Source organism: Artemia franciscana, chromosome 15 (genome assembly GCF_032884065.1).
Source record: "Artemia franciscana chromosome 15, ASM3288406v1, whole genome shotgun sequence".
NCBI lineage: Eukaryota > Metazoa > Arthropoda > Branchiopoda > Anostraca > Artemiidae > Artemia > Artemia franciscana.
This window is the reverse complement of record NC_088877.1, coordinates 5872435-5899162: the sequence shown is the minus strand read 5'-3', so window position 1 is coordinate 5899162 and position 26728 is coordinate 5872435. Positions and strand designations below refer to the sequence as shown.

General features: G+C 34.1%; 1 protein-coding gene across 2 annotated transcripts in view; it reads left to right on the top strand.

The window, feature by feature from the left end:
- Positions 1–26728, top strand: part of LOC136035976 (general transcription and DNA repair factor IIH helicase/translocase subunit XPB-like) — an 88235-nt gene that overhangs the window by 16973 nt on the left and 44534 nt on the right. For both annotated transcript variants that reach the window (XM_065717876.1, XM_065717875.1), the window contains exons 3-8: positions 11982–12115; positions 13541–13651; positions 17975–18124; positions 20856–21017; positions 22580–22777; positions 26041–26320. In XM_065717876.1, the coding sequence (XP_065573948.1) occupies positions 11982–12115; positions 13541–13651; positions 17975–18124; positions 20856–21017; positions 22580–22777; positions 26041–26320 (1035 nt within the window). The remainder of the gene's footprint in view (positions 1–11981; positions 12116–13540; positions 13652–17974; positions 18125–20855; positions 21018–22579; positions 22778–26040; positions 26321–26728) is intronic.

Below are 26728 nucleotides of genomic sequence, written 5' to 3'. Positions count from 1 at the left end.
TTTATAATAACTTGCAACTTTCATAACTAATACTCACATAGCCACTTTACATAAGTGACATTGGTAAAATTCTAGTTAATTGACTTTTTGCTATCTTGGAAAGGGTTTAGGTTAGGAAAATGAAACTTTCAAGGCTGAATGTACAGACTAAAGTATGTCCCGGGAAGGTAATTTAAAGTGCAAATCTCCACTCCTTCTCCCTCTAGAGGGCCCTGAAATTTGCCTACATGACAGGTCTATACCTATTGAAATTTTGACAAAACAACATTTAACCTCAATTTCCAGTTACTAGTTGCTTTTTCTCTGCCTTTAGTTCTGAAAATGCAATTCCTGTTATTTGAGTAGAATTTTGAGCCATATCAATTTTTTTTTCAAAATTTAGGAAATGTATTTGCATATCTTTAAAACCTTATAAAATGAAATTGAGCAAAGTTATGAAGCTGAAAACAATTTCGTTGTACTTCAATTAAGCAGAAGATCTATTTTGCAAGGTTTCAATTTTATAACACATATTTTTAAAGGTCATCAAAGGTCAGGGCCCTCTAGAGGGAGACGAAGTGGAGGTAATTGCTTCAAAATACCTTCCCGGGACATACTTTAGTCTGTAAATTCAGCGCTGAAAGTTTCATTTTCCTAACCTAAATCCTTTCTGAGATAGCAAGAAGTCAATTAACTAGAATTTTACCGTGACATTTTATAAATTAAATTTTAATACTCACATAGCCACTTTACATAAGTGACATTTTATAATAACTTGCAGCTTTCATAACTAATACTCACATAGCCACTTTACGTAAGTGACATTTTATAAACTAAATTTTCACATACTTGCACATGTAAAGCATTATTTTTTTTTCTATTACAAATGTAGTCTGGGGTATGTTGCATGGCATAATTTATATTAGGTATGTCATAAGAGCTATCTCAAATAGAAATATGGTTTTTCTATCAAGGAAGTCAAGGCGGTTTGGCTACTGCCCTATCCTTCTACGCTCAAAAAGAATATTTATGAAATCATGCTTTTTTAATGAGTATTTTGACTGATTTATTGCTTCTCGTTTACTTTGTGTTACCACCAGATTGTGTGTACCTGTTGGCTCTGGCGTCAATTCGGGGAAACGTAGGGGCGTAGTTTGTTGTGTTTCCGTTTTTTTTAATGGCAGCACTGAAACAATCTATTTTCAATGAAAACATCAAATAAATGTATCTAAAAAAACTAGGGGATGCAATTGTCCTCCCTAATTGACGCTCCTGCCTGTTGAATACTTGCTTGAAACAATGGACATCTGTGTTAGATTAAATAAGACCACAAGGATAAAGGCTCCAAATGCGTGTGCAGTGGCAAGAAAGCTGTTTCAAAATTCAGGTTGCTTCTGGCTCCAAACTGGCTTAACTGGCTCACTGGCTTAACTTACTCGAAAAGCAAGTCTTTATTAAACTGGGTGACAAATAGTATACCTACTAACTCTCAAGTACTAATTTTTAAAGAGGGACTGATCATAAGCGTAACAGAATATATTCTAAGTATCATAGCTTTTTGCTCTCGTGCTGCCTCAAGGGGGCCTGTTCAAATCCGAAAAGAAATTAAAGTTAATAGCGATATCTTTGTATTCCATAGTTGAGATTCAGATGTATCGTCATCTGTCGAATTACATTTATAAAATTTGTTGCATATTGTTTTTTAGACTGAAAACACTCAGAAGATTAATATATAATATTAATATAATATTATGATAAAAGTTGAAAAAGGACAATTTTCTTTTTTTTAAGTAAGTTTAGTTCCTCGCCGTAAGCAATGTCATAACTTTAATTCGGTGAATAGATATATTTGAGACAAATGCATCTTGTCAATTTAATGCAAGTACAGCGGCATACTTGTCGCAAAATTGCTGGTTTAAGAGGTAACCTTGACCCGCTACAAAAAAAAAGAAGAAAAAATAATTATTATAGTCAATACTAATCAAACCAAATTCACTGAAAATCAGTCGCATTATGGTAACTATCCAGTAGGGTTGTATCCAGAATGTTTTCGGGGGTGAGGGTACAAAAAAAATGCATCAAAAACTTGTTTGTATTCTATTTTGCTAACATCAAAGTGATTCGGACAAAAATTTTGGGGTGGAGTCGAACCCCTCCCCCCTGGATATGGCCTTGCTATACCGATAAGTGGGTGATTAACACCTAGTCAAGCATAAAGAAATTCATTAGCCTTGAACCTATTCCTGCAATTTGACCGGCTAGATAGTAAAGAGGATTGCTAAAAAAAGCTATCAAAGCCAAAATGAGAGCTTTATATATTATATTATATTTATTGTATTTATTTATTTATTATATTTTTATATATACATTTATATTCTTTCCTGAACGGCAGACAAATAAAATTGGAACATCAAGAATCAATGTAACCAGACTTGTTTACAGTCGAGGCTCTCTTTGTTCTGAAACTTTAATTGTGATGTCTTCATGGCCAGAACCTTTAATAGCACAAAAATTCGAACGGTATAATTCTTGTACGGGGCTAATTTGTTGAAATATTTCCAAAGATGTTTCTTTTCACTTTTCTTCTCCCTTGTGTTAGCTTTCTATCGTCAGATATTGTTGTACCCTCCTTAAACTGTACAAAATAGGCAGAATAGTGAAAACACGCTCTGTCAAAGCCAAAACAAAAGTTTAAGTTTCTAGAGGTTTTTTACGTGAAGAGTCTCCATACGGTTAGCAATAAAAACTGTAACCGAACAGTGACATAGCAATAACATAGCTAATCGCGTATGTTTGTCTTTCTAAATTTATATAATTCATCACACTTTAATGTATTATCAGTTTTTATTTAGCCTTATTGTTTTGTAAATTTATTTTCCTAAAAAAAGACTTATTAGAGAACTAATGAAAAATTTCCTAGTTATCAGTCAAATTTCTCATTGCTTTCATGAATTTGCATGACGTCATATCTTTTATGAAGCCATTCCAGGTTGTATAAACATATCACTACATATACTATGACGTCATTTTGGTATAAAACATAACAGCGGAGTGACAGCCATGACGTCACTTCTACTATATATACCAACATTCCCAGGCATTTCCATTAGTTATTTAAATAGATCTATAAGATGAGTATCATTAAATGTTGTGCTATTGGGATTCCAGTCTCATGTGCTGGAATAGCAATCACGTGGGCGATTAAGAAATATAGAGAATCCTATATGGATGAAACTTCGAAGGATAATGAATCCGAACCAGTCAATGAGGCTCAGAATGTTAATGCTCCAGCCTCGAAAGAGCCTTTTCAAATCCGACCAGAAATCAAAGTTGACAGTGACACTCTGACTGACAAAAGCAAAGATAATGGTGCAAGTATTAAGAGCTGTGAAAGTAAATCACTTGCGGTAGAAGAAACTGTCGGGGCCAAAGACCGTAGTGACGCAAGACCGAATCCAAAATTCAGATCGATTCTGACTCCTAACTGGCTGAACTGGCTCACTGGCTTGACTTACTCGAAAAGCATGTCTTTCTGCCACTGGGTGACAAATGGTATACCTTCTAACTCTCAATTACTAATTTTTAAAGATGAATTAATCATGAGTATAACAGAACGTATCCGAGGTATCATAGCTTTTTGCTATTGTCCAGTCTCAAAGGGACCTATTCAAATCCGAAAAGAAATTAATGTTGACAGCGATACTCTGACAGACAGAAGCAAAGATAATGGTACAAGTTTTAAGAGGTGTGAAAGTAAACCATCTGCGGTAGTAGAAACTATCGAGGCCGAAGACCGTAGTGAGGCAAGACCGAATCCAAAATTCAGATCGCTTCTGGCTCCTAACTGGCTGAACTGGCTCACTGGCTTAACTTACTCAAAAAGCATGTCTTTCTACCGCTGGGTGACAAATGGTATACCTACTAACTCTCAATTACTAATTTTTAAAGAAGAATTAATCAAGAGTGTAACAGAGTATATCTGAAGTATCATAGATTTTTGCTATTGTCTAGCCTCAAAGGGCTAGACAAAAAAAAAGAAATTAAAATTGACAGCGATACTCTGACAGACAAAAGCAAAGATAATTATGCAAATATTAAGACCTGTGAAAGTATATCACCTGCGATAGAAGAAACTGTTGAGGCTGAAGACCGTAGTGACGCATGATCGAATTCAAAATCCAGATTCCTTCTGGCTCCTAACTGGCTTAACTGGCTCACTGGCTTATTGATTCGAAAAGCAAGTCTTTTTTCCATTGGGTGACAAATGGTATACCTAGTAACTCTTAAGTACTAATTTTTAAAGAGGAGCTGATCAGAAGTGTAACAGAACATATCCGAAGTATCATAGCTTTTTGCTATCGTCAAAGATAAGCAAAATTTAAATGTTGATTTTTCGTATGAACCATTCAAATAAATTTTTGTTATTAGTATTTTTCTATTAGTCAATATGTTCGTAGATATCTTGCTCACTGGCTTAACTTACTTGAAAACAAGTCCTTCTGCCAATGGGTGACAAAGGGTATACCTAGTAACTCTCAAGTACTAATTTTTAAAGGGGAGCTGATCAGAAGTGCAACAGAACATATCCTAAGTATCATAGCTTTTTGCTATCGTCAAAGATAAGCAAAATTTAAATGTTGATTTTTTGTATGAACCATTCAAATAAATTTTTGTTATTGGTATTAGTCAATATGTTCGTAGATATCTTGCTCACTGGCTTAACTTACTTGAAAACAAGTCTTTCTGCCAATGGTGACAAAGGGTATACCTAGTAACTCTCAAGTACTAATTTTTAAAGGGGAGCTGATCGGAAGTGCAACAGAACATATCCTAAGTATCATAGCTTTTTGCTATCGGCAAAGATAAGCAAAATGTAAATGTTGATTTTTTGTATTAACCATTTAAATAAATTTATGTTATCGGTAATTTGCATTAGTGAATATATTCGTAGATGTCTTGTTTAGATCGGAATTAATTATGTAGAAAATCACATCTGAGAAATAACTAAATTTTTTAACTGAAAGTAAGGAGCGACATTAAAACTTAAAACGAACAGAAATTACTCCGTATATGAAATGGGCTGTCCCCTCCTCAACGCCTCGCTCTTTACGCTAAAGTTTTTAATTGTTTTAAAAAGTAGAACTGTGGCAAAGAGTCAAACTTTAGCGTAAAGAGCGAGGGATTGCGGAGGGGACAACCCATTTCATATACTGAGTAATTTCTGTTCGTTTTAGGTTTTAATGTCGCTCCTTACTTTCAATTAAAAAAAACTAGTTTTATTTATTTAATTTCTGAACGTTTTTGAATTAATGCATGTTTGATTTTGGCTCTCCGCACATAAATTATTAAAACGAAATTTGCATGTTATATCTTTTTTTTGGCTAAATGGCTTTCTCTTAGTTTTGATCAGACGATTTTGAGAAATAAGGGGTGGGGAAGGAGGCCTAGTTGCCCTCCAATTTATCGGTTTCTTAAAAAGGCAACTAGAACTTTTAATTTTTAACGAACCTTTTTATTAGTAAAAAATATACGTAACTTAAGAATTAACTTACGTAACAAACTTTTATATTCTTATATTTTTATTATGTATATGAGGGGGTTTGTCCCCTCGTTAATACTTTGCTCTTTACGCTAAATCTTAAGTTTTGTCCCAATTCTTTAAGAATGACCCCTGAATCAGAAAGGCCGTAGAATAAATAGTTGAAATTACTAAAAATACTTTAGCATAAAGAGTGAGTTATATGTCTCCTCCTAAATACCTCGCTCTTTATGCTGAAGTATTTTTAGAACCCCTCATATGCATAATAATCTCTGTTCGTTTTAAGTTTTAATGCTACTACTTACTTTCAATTGAAAAAAACTTTTTTATGTTTATTTTTTTGTTTTTTATAGTAGTGCTAGAAAATCCCGCGCCCTTTTCATTGAATTTCTCTTCCCCAATGACATATTCCTCCAAGGAAAGATCCTCCCACATAGCCCCCTCCCCTCAACCGCACCCCCAAACCAAAAAGTCCCCCTGAAAACGTCTGTACACTTCCCAATAAACATTACTGTATGTAAACACTGGTCAAAGTTTGTAACTTGCAGCCCCTCCCCCAGGACCTGTGGGGGAGTAAGTCATCCCCAAAGACATAGTTATTATGGTTTTCGACTGTGCGGAACAAAATGGCTATCTCAAAATTTTGATCCGTTGACTTTGGGAAAAAATGAGCGTGGGAGGGGGGCTAGGTGCCCTCCAATTTTTTGGTCACTTAAAAAGGGCACTAGAACTTTTCATTTCCGTTAGAATGAGCCCTCTTGCAAAATTCTAGGACCACTTTGTCGATACGATGACCCTGGAAAAAAAAACACAAAAAAACAACAAAAAACAAACACGCACCCGTGATCTGTCTTCTTGCAAAAAGTACGAAATTCCACGTTTTTGTAGATAGGAGATTGAAATTTTCGCTACAGCGTTCTCTGATACGCTGAATGCGATGGTGTAATTTCTATGTACTTTCGTTAAGATTCTATGACTTTTAGGGGGTATTTCCCCCAATTGTCCAAAATAAGGCAAATTTTCTCAGGCTCGTAACTTTTGATGAAAATGACTAAATTTGATAAAACTTATATATTTAAAATCAGCATGAAAATCCGATTCTTTTGATGTATCTTTCCGTTTCCTATTGAGTTTCGTTTACTATTGAGCCGGGTCGCTCCTTACTACAGTTCGTTACCATCGTTACCACGAACTATTTGATGACAACAAATATGGTGTATAGACCTCTGTGAGATTTGAGAATTTCAAGTTCTGCAAATTATGTTGAAAATTTATTGGTCTTAAAAATGTTGACATTTCTGGGAGGGAAAGGAGTACTACCGATGACACCCCCCCCCTTCTGTATATATATCGGTTTGTGAAATAAAATAAACCTGTGAACAAAAGACCAATATCTGACTTATTGAGTTTAAATTCGCTTAGATTCTATAGATTTCTAAAAACTAGACAGTCGAAGGCAAAATGGTTTGTCTGACTAAGAAACTGATCTGCTCATAGTAAAAACAAATAAAAGATTTATAATAAATTTATAATAGAAATATAATTAAAATATAAGAAATATAATATAATTAAATAATATAAATATAATATAATTAAATAATTATAATATAATTATATAATATAAAATATAATATAATTAAATAATTAAAAATATAATAAATATATATAATAAATATAATATAATTTATAAATAAATTTATAATAGACATATAGTAACGAAGTAGAAGAAAAAAGAAACAAATCCAGCCCATCTCTTTTTTTAAAGTAGATTTTGATGTTCAGTGCTTATGTACAGAATTCAGCATTAAAAAGGTAACAAAGGTAACCATACTGTTTCTAATTTCATCGAAATTAATTAAATCTAATTCATCGAAACTCTAAATTTTTCAGCGTTATTGTGTGTCTACGTTTTCAGAGGGAGGGGGAGGGGTTAGATATTCCTTCATTTTCTTTACAAACTATTTCGTTATTAAATGATCAAATTTAATCCCGTTTAATTAGTCGATAAAAGAAATATGAGGTACTTATTAAACTGCCTTCAATTCATTTTGTGTATTGAATGTATCAAATCTAAAAAAAAATATATAGTTTCATCTAGCGCAAGCTGTTTCGATGGTATGGTCACAATTCTTAAAATATTTGGGAGGGGTATACATATTTAAAAACCCCAAATGAGTCAGCTTTGTTTGCTACTCCTTCCTCGGAAAATGCAGGGCTCCCCAGGAAAACACAGAACGTTGAAGGGTCCCAATGACTTGTAATAAACAGTTGCGTTGTTTTCGACATCTTTGTAAGTTTGTACTGGGCTTTGCGCCACATTTTATTGGCGTCTAACTTTGTGATGGCATTATCTTTGTAACGTAATATTTCTTTCTTCTTCAAATTCAGTTTGACTCGTTCTGTTTGTTATTGTTGTTTTTCTTCTAACACCTCAATCCTTTGTTTTTTCTTCCCATTTTGACACACACTCTTGCTCAAAACTGAGGAAAAACTTACAAAGATATCGGAAACAACGCAACTGTTGATTACAAGTCATTGGTATCCCTAAACGTTCTGTGTCTTTACTGGGGAGCCCTCCATTTCCCGAAGAAGAACCTCCCATTTCCCTTGAACCTCTTCTAACGACAGATGAAACAAGCCAGATATTATAGTGTTCTGGCGATTAAGAAGTACATAGAATCCTATATGAATGAAACTTCGAAGGATAGTGAATCCGAACCAGTCAATGAGGCTCAGAATGTTAATGTTCCAACCTCAAAGGAGCCTTTTCAAATCCGAAAAGAAATTGAAGTTGACAATGACACTCTGAATGACACAAGCAAAGATAACAGTGCAAGAAATAAGAGCTGTGAAAGTAAATCACCTGCGGCAGAAGAAACTGTCGAGTCCGAAGACCGTAGTGACGCAAGACCAAATCTAAAATTCAAATCGCTTCTGGCACTTAACTGGCTTAACCGGCTCACTGGTTCAACTTACTGGAAAAGCAAGTCTTTCTGCCACTGGGTGACAAATGGTATACCTATTAACTCTCATGTACCAATGTACCAATGTTGTGTATCTGATCCCTTCTTTTCACCCCAATTCCATTGACTGAAATTTAGTATCATTAGAGACCTATATTTGCAAGGTTTTTTATGCAACAACGTATATTAGAAATACTGGCTTTCAAATCCTTAATACAGATGATAATCTTCAGTAGTCTTGCCTCCATGAATTCTTGTGCAACTCTCTTGTCTGTATTAGTTGTCCGTTTTTTCCTAAATAAAATTGGACAATATATAATTTGCCTAAAAAAAGAGGAGTTGTAGCCAAAGGCTGTAGGGGGAGGAGAGAGAGAAGGGGCCTGAGATCTCACATTTCCCACTAAAGCTGGATAAATGATATACCATTGTGATTTCTGGGGAATATAAGGTACCATTATGGAATTATTAAATAATCTACTACTCATTTTTTATGATAAAATGTACATCTCCCTCCCCTCAGAGTGAGTTCCAACTAGGAAATAAAATTTGGTTATACCTTAGAAATAATTTTGGCAACAATACCACCATTTTCTCACCATTGTAATCTAGATCATTACTTTTTTGCATAGTATGGATCAGCAGAATTTTTCTTTCTGCTTCCGAAGTAGGATGTATCTCAAAATATGTGTATAGAATATTAATGACATGTTTATTCGTCTTGATTTTTTCAACTATCACCTGGCTTAAAAGTATTTGCTATTTTCTATGCCAGACTAAATCCAGGGAAGTTCAAATTAGGGTAAATAACTGCTTTCTTGACAAATTCTCTTTTGTATTTTAAAGAAACTAGTAGCGCCAGGTGAGTGAAACTCTTGGGAATTTTCATCATTATCGGCTCTGAAATTTAAAGAAAAACTTTTTTGCGTGCTGACCATGCTGGTTCATGCTGGCTTAGCTTTTCGGGGTCACACCATTGATCTCCGTTCTAAACCATGTTGCTCCTTAACTTCAGTTGAAAAAACTCTTTTTTTTAATTTGATTTCCTGTGAGACTAACGCATAATGTCTTGTTTGTGTTGTGAAAGGTAAATAAATTAAAACTAGGCACTTCGAAATGCATTACACCCTTAGTAAAGCTCAAGTGAGGCTCTAACCTTTAAGCAGTTCTAAGGCGAGATACCCCTATTTCTATTTGTCTTCGTTTTGTTCAGTTTTAAGCTTAATTAGCAGACAATGACAAATGGGGGTTAGGTATGGTCAGTTCGGAAGGGATGGTCAGATATCAAGTCCTGAAAAGCTCTGAAACATTCATTCACCTAACTCAAGTCTTTATCTTTAAAATATTAAGGGAAGTTTGTCAGGAGAACAATTGTTTATCCTAGTCAAATAAATGGTCATTGATGGTGAAAGTTCTTAGCTTCTGACTAATCTACTTAATTCAAGTAAGTCTTAGAAACTAAATATAAAAATTAAAGTTTTTCAAAGTTTTCTTTGGTTTCCTAAAAAAATATTAGAAAACTAAATAATGAATAATGACTAAAACGGTGTGACTAATGGCTAAATAATGACCAAAGACTTATTTGGTCCTGATTTGGTAGTTAGATGGTCCTGAAAAGCTTTGAAAGTTTCATTCACCTAACTCAAGTCCTTATCCCTAAAATATTAAGGGAAGTTTGTCAGGAGAACGATTGTTTATCCTAGTCAAGTAAATGGTCATTGATGGTGTAATACCCTCTTAACTTCTGACTAATCTGCTTAATTCACGTAAGTCTTGGAAACCAAATATAAAAATTAAAGTTTTCAAAGTTTTCTTTGGTTTTCTTAAAAAATATTAGAAAACTAAATAATAAATAATAACCAAAATATCGTTACTAATGACTTAATAATGACCAAATGACTTATTTGGTCCTGATTTGGTAATTAGATGGTCCTGAACAGCTTTGAAAGTTTCATTCACCTAACACAAGTCCTTATCCTTAATATATTAAGGGAAGTTTGTCAGGAGAACGATTGTTTATCCTAGTCAAATAAATGTTTATTGATGGTATAGGCTGTTAGCATCCGACTGATCTACTTAATTCAAGTAAGTGTTAGAAACTAAATGCAAAAATTAAAGTTTTTGAAAGTTTTCTTTGGTTTTCTAAACAAATATTAGAAAACTAAATAATGCATAATGACTAGAATGTTGTGACTAGTGACTAAATAATGACCAAATGACTTAATTGGTTCTGATTTGGTACTTAGATGGTCCTGAAAAGCTTTGAAAGTTTCATTCACCTAACTTAAGCCCTTATCCTTAAAATATTACGGGAAGTTTGGTAGGAGAAGGATTGTTTATCCTTGTCAAATAAATGGTCATTGGGTAAAATTATAGCAAACAGTATTACTGGCTTTCGTATAAAGTGAATATACCTCTCGATGCCTTTTTTATGCTCTTTACAAATATAATAATCGCTTCTACCGGAATTTCAGATTTAAGCACTTTTTGACCTCTTAAAAATGACCTAAATATGGGAATAAAAAAGGCTAAGAAAATTGGTCTCGAATCTTAAGTACCTTATAACATTGATCTTAAACTTACTGTTTCATTATAAATCAATTTTTTATTAATGTTATATAATCCACAAACACTGATTTTCCAATATTAATTTGGATACATTAATTTTTCCAATGTTTTGACGTTTTCTTCTTCCTTGACATCGAATTTTAAATAAAAGCATGCGTTTTTGGTCGAAAATATGAAAGCCGGCTACTATGAACGCCAGTTATACTGTTTGCTATAAATTTAACTATATTAAATACAGCAATGGTTTGTTTACGTATTTAATATATGCTATGCTTTACCCCCACCCCCTGATGTGCAAATATATAGCCCAAATTTGTTTCTAAACTATTACAGATTTGCAATTTCAAATATCCTATTATTTTGTAAAAAACGACCAAAAACGCATGCTTTAATTGAAATTTCGGCGACAAGGAAGAAGAAAACGCCATAACATTGATAAAATTTATTTATCCAATTTAATCGTGGAAAATCAGTGCTTGTGGATAATATAACATTAAAAAAATGGATTTATAATGAAACGGTAAGTTTGATTCCAATGTTATAAAGTTTGAGACCAACGCTTTAAGCCTTTTTATACCCCATATTTAGGTCATTTTTAAGAGGTCAAAAAGTGATATAATCTGAATTTCCGGTAGAAGCGATTATTATATTTGTAAAGAGCATAAAAAAATGCATCGACTGGTATATTCATTTTATACGAAAGCCAGTTATACTGTTTGCTATAATTTTACCGGTCATTGATGGTGTAATGCCCTCTTAGCTTCTGACTAATCTGCTTAATTCAATTAAGTCTTAGAAACTAAATATAAAAATTTAAGTTTTTCAAAGTTTTCTTTGGTTTTCCAAAAAAATATTAGAAATATTACTAAATAATGAATAATGACTAAAATGATGTGACTAATGGCTAAATAATGACCTAATGGCTTATTTTTTAGAGGGTCTCCCTGGAGCTGCAAAGCAAGATATCGAACGCATAGATTTTTCTGCGCAAGAGGATACATTCGGTGCTAAAGATTATAGAAATGAGATGGTACTCAAGGCAGATCATGAATCTCGTCCTTTGTGGGTGGTAAGGTTATTCTCTGTCTTTCTATTTAATTGTCATTCACTGCTTGGTACCTGTATTATTTTGTAATTTCTATCATTTTTAAAAATAATTAAACTGATTAATACAATATCTGAAATATACATTAGGGGTGGACCGCTAAGAAATACTTCTGGAATAGTTGGAAAAAGCAGTGATCTAAAATTGCACTTTTTAGTGTTTAAATTGCATCTTTTAAGGAGAAAATCATTATTCCCACAGATTATACTTGAAGGTGAGTATGTAACCTAAAATGATGGTGCATTTCTGGAAGGATTGCCTCAAAAGCAAGGTTTATACACAGGACTGGATATAAGAAGAACATTTCCTAATGTATCCCTCCAAGGTCTCTTGTGGATTTACGGTTTTTGCGTACGTGTTTCTTGTTCTGATACTATCACGTAGCCTGTCAAAGTATTGGTTTACCTGGTGGTGTTTGATAGTAGTATTTAAGCAAGGTACACGAAACATGTAAGACTGGGGGTGGTATCAGAAGCATTGGGAAGCTTTTAACCAAGTTTGTTGCACAGCTTAATCTTAATTAACTGGTTAATCTTAACTGGTCCAGCGTATGCTGGACCAGCTCCGATAGCTGAGAAATCGAAGGAGCTGCTACTTACCGGAGCGAAGTTACCACTTGATACCTTGGTAGATTACCTAACGTATTAGATTATCAAGATTGGACCGTAGTAGCATGTTTTACTCTCTCCTTTTCTAATTCTGCCCATCTCCCTATCTGTCTCTCTGTACTTCTCCTTTCTCCTTCCCATTGTGTCTTTCTCCATTTCCTTCTCTATTTCTTCATTGATTAGATCAGCGTTCAAATCTTCTACCAATAGCTCAGAAATGAAAGGAGCTGATAACTTCCCTACCGGAAGTAGGTCACCAAGTCCCTTGAAAGTTTTTTTGAACTACCGAACGTGTTGACTTGGTAAATGCCAGATTATCAAGGTTGGGTTGTATTATAATTACTGTGGTAGTATTTTTTACCCTCTATTTGTCCTTTCTCTCCCTATCTGTCTCTTTAATTCTTCTTTCTCCTTCCTACTCGTTCTTTTTCTCCTTCCCATCCTCTCTTTCCCTCTTTCTTTTATCTCAAAATTGCTCTTTCACTGTCTATCCATGTATCTTTCTTTCTCTCCCGGTTCTTTTTCTTCGGCTAATATTTTGTTCTGCAAAATTTCACTAAATTTGTGGGTATTCTAATTTCTATTTTTTTTTCAATTGTCAAGGAGATATTACTTTCAACGATGGGAACAACTCATTTTAGACACTTGGTCTAGATTTGGCGGGCAGTCGGTGCCTTCATCCACAGAAAAGTCTAATTGAAAATCCACTCATTCTTATGAATAATTCTTTTCCGTTATTTTTGGGTTATACTAATGTTGATGTTTTTGCCGTTTTTTGTAGTTGCCAAATGGTCACATTTTTCTGGAGTCTTTCTCTCCAGTGTACAAACACGCCCATGACTTTTTGGTTGCCATTGCTGAGCCTGTTTCACGACCCAAGTATATACAAGAGGTAAATATTATCTGTAATTTTTTTTTTTGTGAAATTAATTGTGAAATTTAGAGCCAATCGTAGGAATGAAAAGCTGAATTCGACCTCATTGGCTCTCTTGTGGGAAAATTTGAGCCAAAAATCGGGAAGAAAGTTTTTGACTCACCATCTTTTACGAATAGTCCTTTTATGGTTAGACTGTCTGTCGAAGCTCGTAAATTAAAACCAGCTATAAATAAGTTAGTCTTTTTGTGGGAAGGGGGATTGTTTTAAGAGGCGTGGGGGATACTTATAAAGCGACAAATTGTTCAAGTAATACAAAGAAAAGTCATTGAAGTCACTCAACTAGCTATGTGAATTCGCAATTCTTTTAACATTTCTTTTACCAAAGATTGAAATAGACAAGGAAAATTGTCAAAATATTATTGTTTCAACCAGGGTCTGACACGTACGCAGGTGGGGGGGAGGGCTTCGGGCCCCCCGGAAATTTTGTGAAATGTTTAATTTTCCCATGGTTTCTTGGGATTTCTGGCAAAAGCAGGACATTTATTAAGAATCTAGATACATGTGTGAAGCCTTTTTGGGGGGATTTTACAGCATACAATTATCCGGTCAAGTTACTGCCCAACTATTAACCCATTTTGTGTGTAATTTTTTACCCTCTTTGAAGTAATTAGCAATTGTACTGTTATTATTTTTTTTTCGTAAAGAGAGTTTGCTTTCCACAGCAAAATAGAATTATCATTGATATTAGGGCGTTTATTCCCCCCTTTTCAGGATAAAGTAGAGCTTTTAACGGATTAATTTTGGAAACAATCATTTTTCATTAGAATTTACGTTTTTGCAATAAAAGAACTACCCCCAGAGCACCCATATTGCACTGTTAACCCTAAAATTTCCCTTTCAGTGGGATATAATAGATTAATCACTGGTTCTAAATCACTGTACCTGAGCCTAAAACGTTCTTTTGAGGCTTCAGTCTTCTTCCCCCCATCCGCTACAATACTACTAACTAAAGTTAATCTGTATTTTCCAATATACGTGCTTTTCGCATTACTAAATAAAAAAAGTGCTACTTTATGTCTGCTGTTTCAAAGGTTTTACCCCCCCCCCCCCCCTCCCGAAAAAAGTTCCTGCGTACGTGCCTGATCAGGGTTGTTGGATTTTTTTCCCCCAAAAATAGGAATAACCAAACAGAATTGCTTTGTTTCTCTTCTCGTTCTAATGTTCAAACCAGGGTGGTTTGACCTTTTATTTTTTTTTTTTTTTTTTTTTTACAAAAAATAGCAAAACCCAAGCAGAATTACTTTGTTTCTTTTCTCGTTCTAATGTTCAAACCAGGGTCGTTTAACTTTTTTTTTTCCAAAAAAGGCAATACCAAAGTAGTATTGCTTTGTTTCTTTTCTCGTTCTTTTATTTAATTTTTTTTGATAATTAGTCAGCAATCATTTGTTCGCTTTCATTTTGAGCTTTTGAGGCAGTTGCTCATTAAATTTTTTGAATCGGCACATTTTTTAAGGGCGAAAATCGTTCATTTTACACATTTTTCATTAGAAAAATGTCTTATTTTCACTAGTCTCTCTCTCTCTCTCTCTCTCTCTCTCTCTCTCTCTCTCTCTCCTCTCTCTCTCTCTCTCCTCTCTCTCTCTCTCTCTCTCTCCTCCTCTCTCTCTCTTCTCTCTTTCTCTCTCCTTCTCACTTCTCTCTTCTCCTTCTCCTCTCTCTCTCTCTCTCTCTCTCTCTCTCTCTCTCTCTCTCTCTCTCTCTCTCTCTCTCTCTCTCTCTCTCTCTCTCTCTCTCTTTCTCTCTCTCGCTCCTCCTCTCTCTCTCTCTCTCTCTCCTCTCTCTCTCTCTCTCTCTCTCTCTCTCTCTCTCTCTCTCTCTCTCTCTCTCTCTCTCTCCTCTCTCTCTCTCTCTCTCTCTCTCTCTCTCCTCTCTCTCCTCTCTCTCTCTCTCTCTCTCTCTGTGCTTGTGCATCTGGCGGATTGCACTCTTTCTTTTCTTCTCTAATATCCGAAACTGTAGGAAAGGCATAAGCAAGAAAAAACCCCTATAGTTTATGCTCTTTTTTCAGGTTTGGAGGAAATTACCCCTTCCCCCCAACACAAATATTCAAAGTTGCCTAAGCACTTCTTGAACACAGGAAATACTTATTTACAAAGAGAAAAGGTCCTTCCTTCATTTTGATCAAATGGCTTATTCATTTGCCCACGCAAAACAGTGTAATATTGATTTTTCTCCACAAATGCAACTTTTATTCAAAACTGAGTGTATTCTAAAAAAAAAACAATAATAATAGTAATACTATGTCGAGCTCGAACCCTGGCCTCAAAATTGGGAATCGAATACCTAACCGGCCGGGCTTGATGTTTGGTTTCCTTTGCTCGTACACAAATAAATGGGTTCCCATGTGGTAGCATGGATTGGTGCTCTGCTCAGCAACAAGGTATCCGAGATTCAATTCCAACTGCCGCAAGGTTGGGCTTCAGGCTTTCTACCTGTCCCTGTTTGAAAGAACCAGCAAATGAAACATTGACTTGACGCCTTTTGTGTCAGAAATGGCTGTGGAATATTTTGTATATTAATGAGTTTTCTCTGTTGTTAGTTATGCGTAAATAGTAGATGTGCAATTTGCTTATTCGAAATTAAATATCGCCGTAGGATTTAGTAGAAAAGATCACAAAAATATACCAACTGAATTCCGTTACACTGGGCTTGTTGATTAGTTTGAATTATTTCTTAACGTGTTTTCAAATCATGAACAAATTTTAATATTGCGTTTGTAGTTTACTTGTATATTTAAAAACACATATTTTCTTGTTTAGGTTGCTATATTACAGAATTAAAGAAAGAAAAAGGGTATAATTTGAATAAACAGTGGAAAAAAAATGCAACAACAAAGTTTAAATAATAAAAATTTGAATATTTTGACTCCATGTCCAGGAGCCTTTATCGACGGAAAAAAAAGTTATGCTCAACACGTAAAGAAAAACAACCAAATAAAACGGCATAAATAAAAACTCACATCTCAATAACCCTTACATATTAATACCCCTTACATCTTAATTTAAACTCCTCCCCTCTTTCAAGACGGACCTTCCGGTCTGCCTGCTTTGCTACAACTTATCTCTTCAAACAAACAAGCTACGGGTGGTGTGTACATTCCTCAGAGCCTTCTTCAGTTGGTCTTGGAATTGCTGAAAATGAAAGAGCAGTGTTCTCTTTGAAATTATTTACATATGGAGGCTATATTGTTTTGGTTTTACTCGAAAAATCCACATATTTTAGTGACTTGACATTTGTTGGGAAAGCCTGCCATGTTAGTTTTACGTACGGTCTGTAAGAAAGTAAAACTTTTGTCTGTGAATTAAGTTTGGTTTACCAATTATAAATAATTTTACATACTTAATTTCCATAATGTCAGTTATTACGTGGAAATCCCAATAATCATGGCCTAGTCCATGCTTGGTTGTTCTATTGATATTATGTTGGTTTTAAACAGCTTTTTACTAGATGTTTTTCAACAATCACAAAATCTAGTGTAAATTTAAGCAACGAATAACACTTACTCTATGAGTGTTTCCAAGTTTTTTTTTTAGTTCCCATACACGAGAAGTCTAACTTGTCTCTGATTTTGACAATTTTCAAATTTAAAAAAGTATATTCTAATTTGAGTTCTATTGATGTTTAAAATATATGCCATTGTAAAAGGCACATACTGGAGACTTTGACAATGTATAATTCATATGTGTATGATATCCTTTCAGTTTGTAATTGCTCCAAATTAGATGTCATAAGCACTTCCCCCCCCACAAACACACACCAAAAAATTGGTAAAAACTTAGTCTATCAGTCTTTAAGCTGCTCTTGATGTGCCATGGTAACTTCTGGGTCAGTGCTTGTGTGCCTGTGTAAAAGGTACCCACTGCAGATTATGAGAATTTATAACTCCTATGTAAACAATATCTCATTTACTCTTTAACTGCTGCAAATTGGGTGTCCCTAGTAAGCCCCCGCCCCAAACACACAAAAGTAGCCCCCACCCCAAAAAGAAAAGAAAATACTGATAACTTAGTGTGCTGGTGTTGTCTCTGCTTTTGCTTTTCGTTCTTCTGTTTTAGCACAAGTTTATTCATATTTACTGCAATTTGCCGTTAGTGTGCCATGGTATTTAGTTTTTAATTGCTACAAATTAGATGAAATTCACACAAAAATTGAACCCCCTCCCCCACGAAAAAAATGCTAAAAATTTAGCGTGCCAGTGGGCTCCTAAGAGATGCCGGTTAGTGGTACATTGTTAGGGTCTGTTGGTGGCCTGATTCCTTCATTCATTTCCTATTTCAGTACAAGTTGACTGCATATTCGCTGTACGCAGCCGTGAGCGTAGGACTGGAGACTAAAGACATTATTGAGTATTTGAAAAGACTGAGTAAGACAACAGTGCCTAAAGGAATTGAAGAATTTATTACCCTCTGTACATTGTCCTACGGCAAGGTAAGCCAATTGTGTTCATTGTTCTGAGCTTGTATTAATCACATCCCTATATTCATAAGGAAATTGTAGGGTTTACTATACCAGGATGAAAGGTTCTATTTAATCTTCACACCAAGGGTAAACCCAATAAGAAGTTGCGTGCCGAGAGAAAAGAATTTAATATTTTGTAAAAGTATTGATTTGGAACTATCGGAAAGCTGGTTTTAAAACATCTCAGTTTTATAGTACATACTGCCGAACAGTGGCGGATTGGTCAATTAAAAAGTATACGGTTTTTTTTCAGAATGAACAACTATAGTAATACTGAAGGTTTAACACTAGTTAAACATCTGCTATCAGTGGAATCCTTTACAATGGAATCTATTGGTTCTTTTACAGGATGGGAGGGTGTGTCTAAAGCTTCAAAAGCTGCGTTTTTAGTCCCAAATAATTTCTTAGACCGCACTGACTCCCCATTTATAATTAAAATTACAGGGAAATATTGAAAAACGGTTAAAATTTGGTAATAAAACAATCAAAAGATATAGAATAGATAGATAATTACTGTCAGAAGATATAGATAATTACAGACCGTCTTGCTACTTCCTGTGGCGTTCCCCAAGGATCAGTTCTGCGCTCTTGTTTTTTTTTACATATTAATGACCTGGGCAAGTTCCTGGTAAGCTTGTCTGTCAACTAGGGAAGGTTTTATGGTTAAGGCTATTTTACCGAGCTTTGTAGATGATACCCATTGTACGGTGTTTAGAACAGAAAAGGAGCTGCTAGATCTTTTGAAAAGTGGTATGCTATGCTTTGAAAAATGGATGAGACTGAATAAGCTGACGTTGAACCATAAGAAAAGTTCCTTGGTAATTTATGATGGAAGCACTAATTACTATATTTAATCTTTATTACTATATACCCTATTACAATATACTATCCTTGGATTCAGCAGGAACAGTTAAGTGGAAATATCATCATACGTGCCAAGTAATACGTGAAGTTTTTTGGAGTTGTACTGGACAAGTACCTGAGCTTTAAGGATCATGTCTATCACACGTCTGCCAAGAGAAGTTAATTGTATTGTATGTTTGAATTAATTAAAATCATTGAATTTGTGGGTGAAATCGCCCAATAGGATTCTACACTAGAATTTTGGCATTATCATATGTTATTTTCTTCTTCTTTTTTGTTATCTTCTGTTGTTTTCTATCAAATATTGCTGTATTCTTCTGAAGTTATAAATTTTTTATTTTAATTTACTATTCACTTACTTTCAGAATTTTTGTTCTATTTGTGATATTCCTATTTTGAGAAAGTGTTATAAAACATTGTTTTTTTTGGAGTTTTGTACTTTTTAAGCTATAAAGTTTTGAGTAACTTCAAGTTTTCATATCTTTTTAATGTGCATTTAATTCCAGAATTTTTATGCGTAAGACAAGAGTTTTTAAAAAATGTTATAAAAGACCTTATTTTCTTGTTGAATTTTCAGTTTTTGGACTATGGAGTTTTCAGTAACTTCGAGAACTATAAGCGACGAGACTATAAGCGACGTGAGAATTGTCTCACATTTTTGAAATGAATAAAACAAAATCAACTAATTGTTTAGATAAATCCAATGAAAAGGATCTTAAACTTAAAAAATTTCCTATTTCTTAATTTGTTTAACGTAATAACTTAATTAATAATGACAATTATATAGTAACATTATATAACATAATAATAAATTATTATATGTTTTATTTAATGTTCACTTATTTTCAGAATATTCTATGCATAAAAGTCCTGCTCTGGAAAAGATAATAAAAGATTTTTAATTTTTATTAATTTATTTATTAATTTTTATTATTTTATTAATTAATTTATTAATTTAAAAGATAATTTAATGTTTTAGTATTTGTTTCATTTTTTTTTTCTCCACTGTTTGTTTCCTGGCCATAGAGCCTTAGGGGGAAGTCAGTGCTGAAGTGTTTCTGTTGTAAATTTATGTGTTAAATAAATAGATTGATTGGTTTCTTTATATTCTCTTTACATTCTTTTATTTTCTCTTTAGTTTTCTTTATATTCGAGTTTTCTCTTTTTATATTCTCTCTTAAAATACATTGTGGTTATAAATTTTTATTGTAATGGCGTTTTTGACTTGCGTCCGACGTTTCTACTTGTTTTCTCTATTTCAGGGGATTTTTCTCTTTTTTTGTTGAATCGTTGAAAGGTCAAAATGCATTAACTTGAAATTGCTATTCTTTTTTTTTCATTTTTCTTTATCCCCTGTTTTTTTTTTCTGGCCATAGAGCCTTACGGGCAAGTCTATGTTGAAGTTTTTTTGTTGTAAATTTATGTGTTAAAGAAATAGATTGATTGATTCTGTTTTCTTTATATTCTCTTTACATTCTTTTATATTCTCTTTAGTTTTCTTTATATTCTAGTTTTCTTTTTTTATATTCTCTCTTAAAATACCAACACATTGTGGTTGGAAATGTTTTTGACTTGCCCTCGACATTTCTACTTGTTTCTTTATTTCAGGGGATTTTTCTCTTTTTTTGTTGAATCTTTGAAAGGTCTAAATGCATTAACTGCATTTATTTGTTTGTTTTGTTTTTCATTTTTCTGTATTCCCTGTTTTTTTCCTGGCCATAGAGCCTTACGGGCGAGTCAATATTGAAATATTTTTGTTGTAAAATTATTAAAAGTTTCAGCTTTTGAGCGATGAAATATTTATTAGTTTCGATAATTATCAGCTATAAATTTCCAGGTCAAATTAGTGCTTAAACAAAATCGTTATTTTGTGGAGTCTCAGTATGTTGACGTCATTCAGAAGCTGTTGAAAGACCCCAAAATACAAGAAACTCGTGCAACTCGAGGCTCAGCAGATGAAGTTATTAGAAGTAGTCAGGGAAGGGTGGCAGCCGTGACTGTAAATAATTTTAATTTATTTTTGAATTCCGTTGATTGTGTCTATAGATGTATTAGCTGATAAAGCCAAATGAACTATCGTTCATGGAAATGATCAGGTTTAGAGAGAAAAAAATTCTATAAACTCTTTTTTAAACAAATTTTTTAGAGAGAAAAATCCAGTAAATAATGGTAATCCAGTCCGCGGGTCTATATAGATCTTGGCCTATCTGTCTTGGCTTTACTCCAATTACTCATGGCTCTCAAGTTTTTCATCAAATTCTGTCCGTCTTGTAGATTTTAATTCAAAATTGTCTTGTTTTTGAACTCCGTTGACAGTGGATATCGATGTACTTGCTGATAAACCCAAATATGAACTATTGCCCTCTGGAAATACTTGCCTTTAGAGAAAGAAAAAATCATCTAAACTATTTCCGTTTTCAAACAAATTTTTAGTGAGAAAAATACAGTAGATAATGGTAATCCAGTAGATCCAGTAAATTGAGTAAATCCAGTATATCCAGTAGACAATGGTAAATAAATAAAATGCCTGTATATATGCCTGCAGGGTATTCAGGACGACAGCTAAACAAAAAAGAAATTGAATAGAAGGATTTTTTTTAATTTTTCTAATTGATCAATTTTATGTTGTTTGTTTGATAAAGGGGATTTTGGCTGAGAAGTATGGATTTAACAAGAATTTAAACAACTGTAAAGATAGCCAACAATGATAAAAGAATAAAGAAGAGGTTCATAATAAATTTAATATTAAAGTGCGATTATATGTTGTGATCTTTTTATTTTAAATGAGAAAGGGTGTCAGTGAACCCGTCTAAGAAAAGGAGTTATTCCCTCCTCCATCAACTCCTCTCTTGTGCGCATGTATGATATTTTCTCTTACATATTTTCTATATCATATTATTACTTTGTTATTATAAAAATAGCTGCTTCTGAGCTGTGCTGTATGCAAGACTGTGGACAGTCAAGAAAAACAAGAAAGAAACGAAAAAAAAAAAAAAAACGGTAATTAATCATTTTACGAGAAACGCTCGAGAAGTGAAGTTTGATTAATGCTAAAAAGATTTACCGAAGTAAGATAAAAATATAATGGTTTAGAAACAAATTTGGGCTATATATTTGCACATGAAGGGGGGTGGGGGTAAAGAATAGCATATATTAAAACCCGTAATCTAAACAAACCTATTCTAACCTAACCTAACCAAAATACCATCTAAATATTTAATTAAAACATATCTATCTATACTCACTCGGTCAGACACAATATTCTATCACTACATTGCAAAGTAACCGGGATGAAAACCGGGTAATCTCTCGAGTGTTTCTCGTATAATACTTAAGTACCAAAACAAAAAAAATATGTTTGGGGTAAAAGGGAGGTCGGGTCAGTGGAATTTTCTTTCGTTTTTTTTCTTCACCGGCTGAAAATCCCCCTTGTTCTTCATTTTTTGTCGAACGACCATGTTTAGACCCTGCAGTGTTACTATACAATTTGTGTTTAAGCTAAGCAAAATTTGTGAGATTAAATAAAATTATTTAAAAGCTCTATTTATTTGTTCTTTGAAGTTTGGATCAAAGGCTGCTGCGGCTGGACCAAGCAATGATGCTGTCATTACCGGCACTGGAACTGGGTCGGACGCCCCTCCGTTGGTCAGTACTGCAGATATTCCTGAAGATATTTCGAATTTCTACGCCAAAATTGATAAAGACGATGATGACGATGAATATTTATCCAAAGAAATTATATCGTTCGAAATAGATCAAGTACTTTATATGTTTATTAGTTTGACAGTAATTTATTGGTATGCTAGTTTTAAACGCTAAGCATAGATAAGTGGGTAGAGGGGACTCCGGGTTAGGTCACACACCTGAAATATTTTCAGCACTTCCAAGACGTGTTTGCACATGCAGGTGCAAACACATCTGTGTTTGCACCCTCAAATGTGTTTTTTGTGTTTTCCATAAATCCAAGAGACCTCTGTCCTTGGACTTTTTTGACTGTATTTGAAATAAATAATTTGTGAGACTTCACTCGCTAATCATGACAAAACACAAAATGGCAAAGAAAAGAAGAACGAGGACAATAAACAGCCAGTGAAATAAATTTAAAATTATGCAAATATTTCGGTCAAGACCTCCGCTTGACCGTCCTCAGTGCAGAATAAACTGATAAAAATATAAAAAAACTAAACCTTAAAACAATACACAAAACTAAAATATGATGACCCTTTCTCAGTAACGGTGAAAGGGTAACGAAATAAAAAACACAAGTCTAAATGACATTTCCAAATTTCGTCAAACTTACAGCACTCTTAAAGGCTAATCGTTTTCCAGGTAGATTATTATCCGATATTTTATTTGATTATGTAACAAAAATTCGTGGAGGTATGTGAAAACGACCAGAACTAATAATTTTGTCATAAATGGGACCTAGAGAAGTTTCTCCCGTGTCCCTATTGAGAGCTACCTTTTAGTCTTTTTAGTGCTTTTTTTTTGTCTGGGTAGTGGTGTCTATAGAATTCCTTGTTCTTGTGGCCGTTTTTACATTGGAAGAGCCCACAAAAATTAGGGGAGAGGTTATTAGAATATAGGTCCTCAATAGATAAGGCCATGAGGCTACACCAAAGGCCTGAGATTTTTATTCCGCCTTGGCTCAACATTTGTACGACAATCCGCACCATTTTATCTTATTTGACAGCACCTCCATTATTGTCCCCGTTAAAAGTCTCATGCGAGTTTTCAGGGAGGAAGTTGAAACTCCTCAGGGAGGAAGTTGAAACACCTCAGGGAGAAGTTTTTAAGGACTGGGGCACTCATGATGTAGTAACTCGTTAGCGCTTCATGATAGTCGTATTTTTATGTTCAAATTGAGTAATACGGAATTAAAATTCCGTGAATGGTTGTAATAGTTGAAAAGTGAAAATTTGATAAAATGAATTCGCTGCTAAGCGAAACACTGAAATTTCTGAAGACTAAAAATTAAAGCATGTGATATTCATGGTGAAGAATCTTTTATTTTTTATATTAAAATGTCTATATTTTGAATTTTTTTTTTGTATTTTCATGGAAACCAGTTTGTAACCAGAATATACACCAGTTTATCATATAACTTCTAAAAAGTTAACAGATAATAAATAGCAACATTTGCAATCCTGGGGAGAGGACGAACTTGTTGAAATGGGAGGATTTACGTAGCTTCCATACGTTTTAGAGGAGGATTTATATTTGAGTATTTTATTGTCTATTTAATACCTCTTTAAAAGGGGAAGATGATGTTGAGGCGATTGGAAATTATTGCCGCATTAGAGGAATAAGACCTTCAAAATATATATATCTGCTCCCAATTTGGCTGTACTTTTGCCGTCAATTTTTTTTTTATAAAGATTACAGTTTTACCTCTCTTAGCGTAAGTAAAGTTTTCGAATAGTTGGATTAGATGAACTTTCGGCCCATTGAAATGTCAAAGTACATATGTACAGAGAAGGGAGGAGGCAGATAGTTGTCTCTTAGAGAAATAAAATTGATTTGCCGTCCAAGTACGCAAAATTATGGCTGCTTGCGTATGAAGGCACAATGCCAGTACCTGAAGGGTGTGTGTTTGTGCGTCTGGTAGGGGGGTTAAATGATGATTTTTTTAATCGGGTTGATGTTTAATCGGGTTCTTTATCAGCATAAATTTCTTAGGGCGGTTACCCCATCTCTTCCCTGGTCAGAAGATGATTTTTAATCGGGTTTATTGGTGTTTAATCGGGTTCTTTATCAGCAGAAATTTCTCAGGGCGGTTTCTCCGTCTCTTCCCTGTCTGCAAAATTTTTTTGAAGGGATAGGCTATCAAAATAAATTAATGAGCTGTGTAAAGTATTTGAAATGGATTATTGCTGGAAAAATATGGTCAAATTACGGTCAAAATTCTATCATATCCTGCTTGTTGTAAGTTCTACGGTGTAAATGAATTATGCCCATATCAAACTGCGAAATTGTTTTATCCCTTATAATTTAACTTAAGCAATTTTTTGTTTATTTAGATGATTTGTTGTTTATGAACATGGGATTTTCAATAGTAGAAAGCTGCGTAGAGGTGGAAAGGAAATGCTTCTTTTTAAGAAAAAGAAAAATTGATAACCTGCAATATAAGCATTCCTAAATCCTGTTCAAATGTACAACGTCCTAGTAACTAGAAGGGCAATCAGTGAGTAACTGAAAAGGAGGCATTGGAGGTTTGAAGGGAACATTTTGTCCCGTCTACCCTATCTTAATAGCAATAATAGCTAAAGAAGATACAGGTTATTAGCGCAATTTCTAAAAATAAGGCAGTATTCAGATCTTCTTCCGAGGGGAGAGTTGAAATTCGAAAAGAAATACAGAACAGGGAAAGTATGTGGAGATTATTGGAAATTATGGTAAAAACCCTAGAAATAATTATTTTTTTGTGGGGGGGGGTTGTCTGTAACCTTCAGTCCTTGCTGCTTTTGTTTCTTAAATGTGGTGTTCTATCTATCTGGGCCGTATCCGGGAATCTGTTTTGAGGTGATGTTGGGGGTTTAAAAAAATGTATTTGGTGCAAGGGACTGAAGTTTTTTTTTACCTGCATTTATTAGACAAGTATTTAAGTTTTATTTTTTTTAGGAGAAATAGTATAGAAGTATCCTGGAGAAATAGTTCGGGAGAAGTGGCGTGGAGGGTGTGTTAAAATCAAGTAACCCCCTGGATTCACCCCTGCTATCTGCTCTATCTCTGATCACTTATCTGAGTAAAAAATATTAAAACTTTTTTTGGGGAGTGAGGGTATTTTTTTAAGGAGAAATAGCCCTTTTAACAGTCGAACAATATCCCGTGGAGGGGTTATTAAAATCTATTAACCCTCCTGCTATTTACTATGGATCTCTGAATGTTGGTCAATAAATTGTTGTACAACAAATCTGCTCTGGCTTAAAGCTTTGTCATATTTCTCTGCTGTTGTCTGCAAATATGTCTTAGGTTGTTTTAGAAATTGCCAGTCAGTGTCCTGAATTTCTGTTTCTTTGTAGAATCATTTGGAAGCCTTGCAGAAGAGGTGCATCTCGTTGGAGTATCCTCTCTTGGCCGAGTACGATTTTAAAAAAGATACTCGGAATCCGGATATCCCCATTGATTTAAAACCCAATGCAGTCCTCCGTCCATATCAAGAAAAGGCTTTGAGGAAAATGTTCGGAAATGGACGTGCGCGTTCGGGTCTTATTGTCTTACCGTGTGGTGCTGGAAAAAGTCTAGTTGGAGTTACGGCTGTATGTACAGTTCGGAAGAAGGCTCTGGTGTTATGTAATTCAAGTACGTAAATTTTATATCTAAAAAGTACGCAAATACGAAATATGTACGCAACAAGTGTGTAAATTTGGGTTACTACTAGTACTGCTTCGACTCTTACAATTTAAATATATAAAAAGACTAAAGAGGAGTAGATAAAATCTTTTGGGAATGATATAGAGTTTCATTTTTCAGGTCAACTTCGATGAGTTATAAAATTAAATTAGAAAATACTGCTTGTGTCAGGATTAAAAATTGTTGAAAAAGCTTCTCCAACATACAAATAGCAACCCAAACCATGAATTCTTATAGAAAAAAAAACTGAATTATTTTTTTGCATGAAAAAGGCCATGTCAATAAAAAACGAACGGAAATTAATTTTAAATAACTTTAACTATGATCTTAACTGTATTGATTTGACCTTGGAGTCCT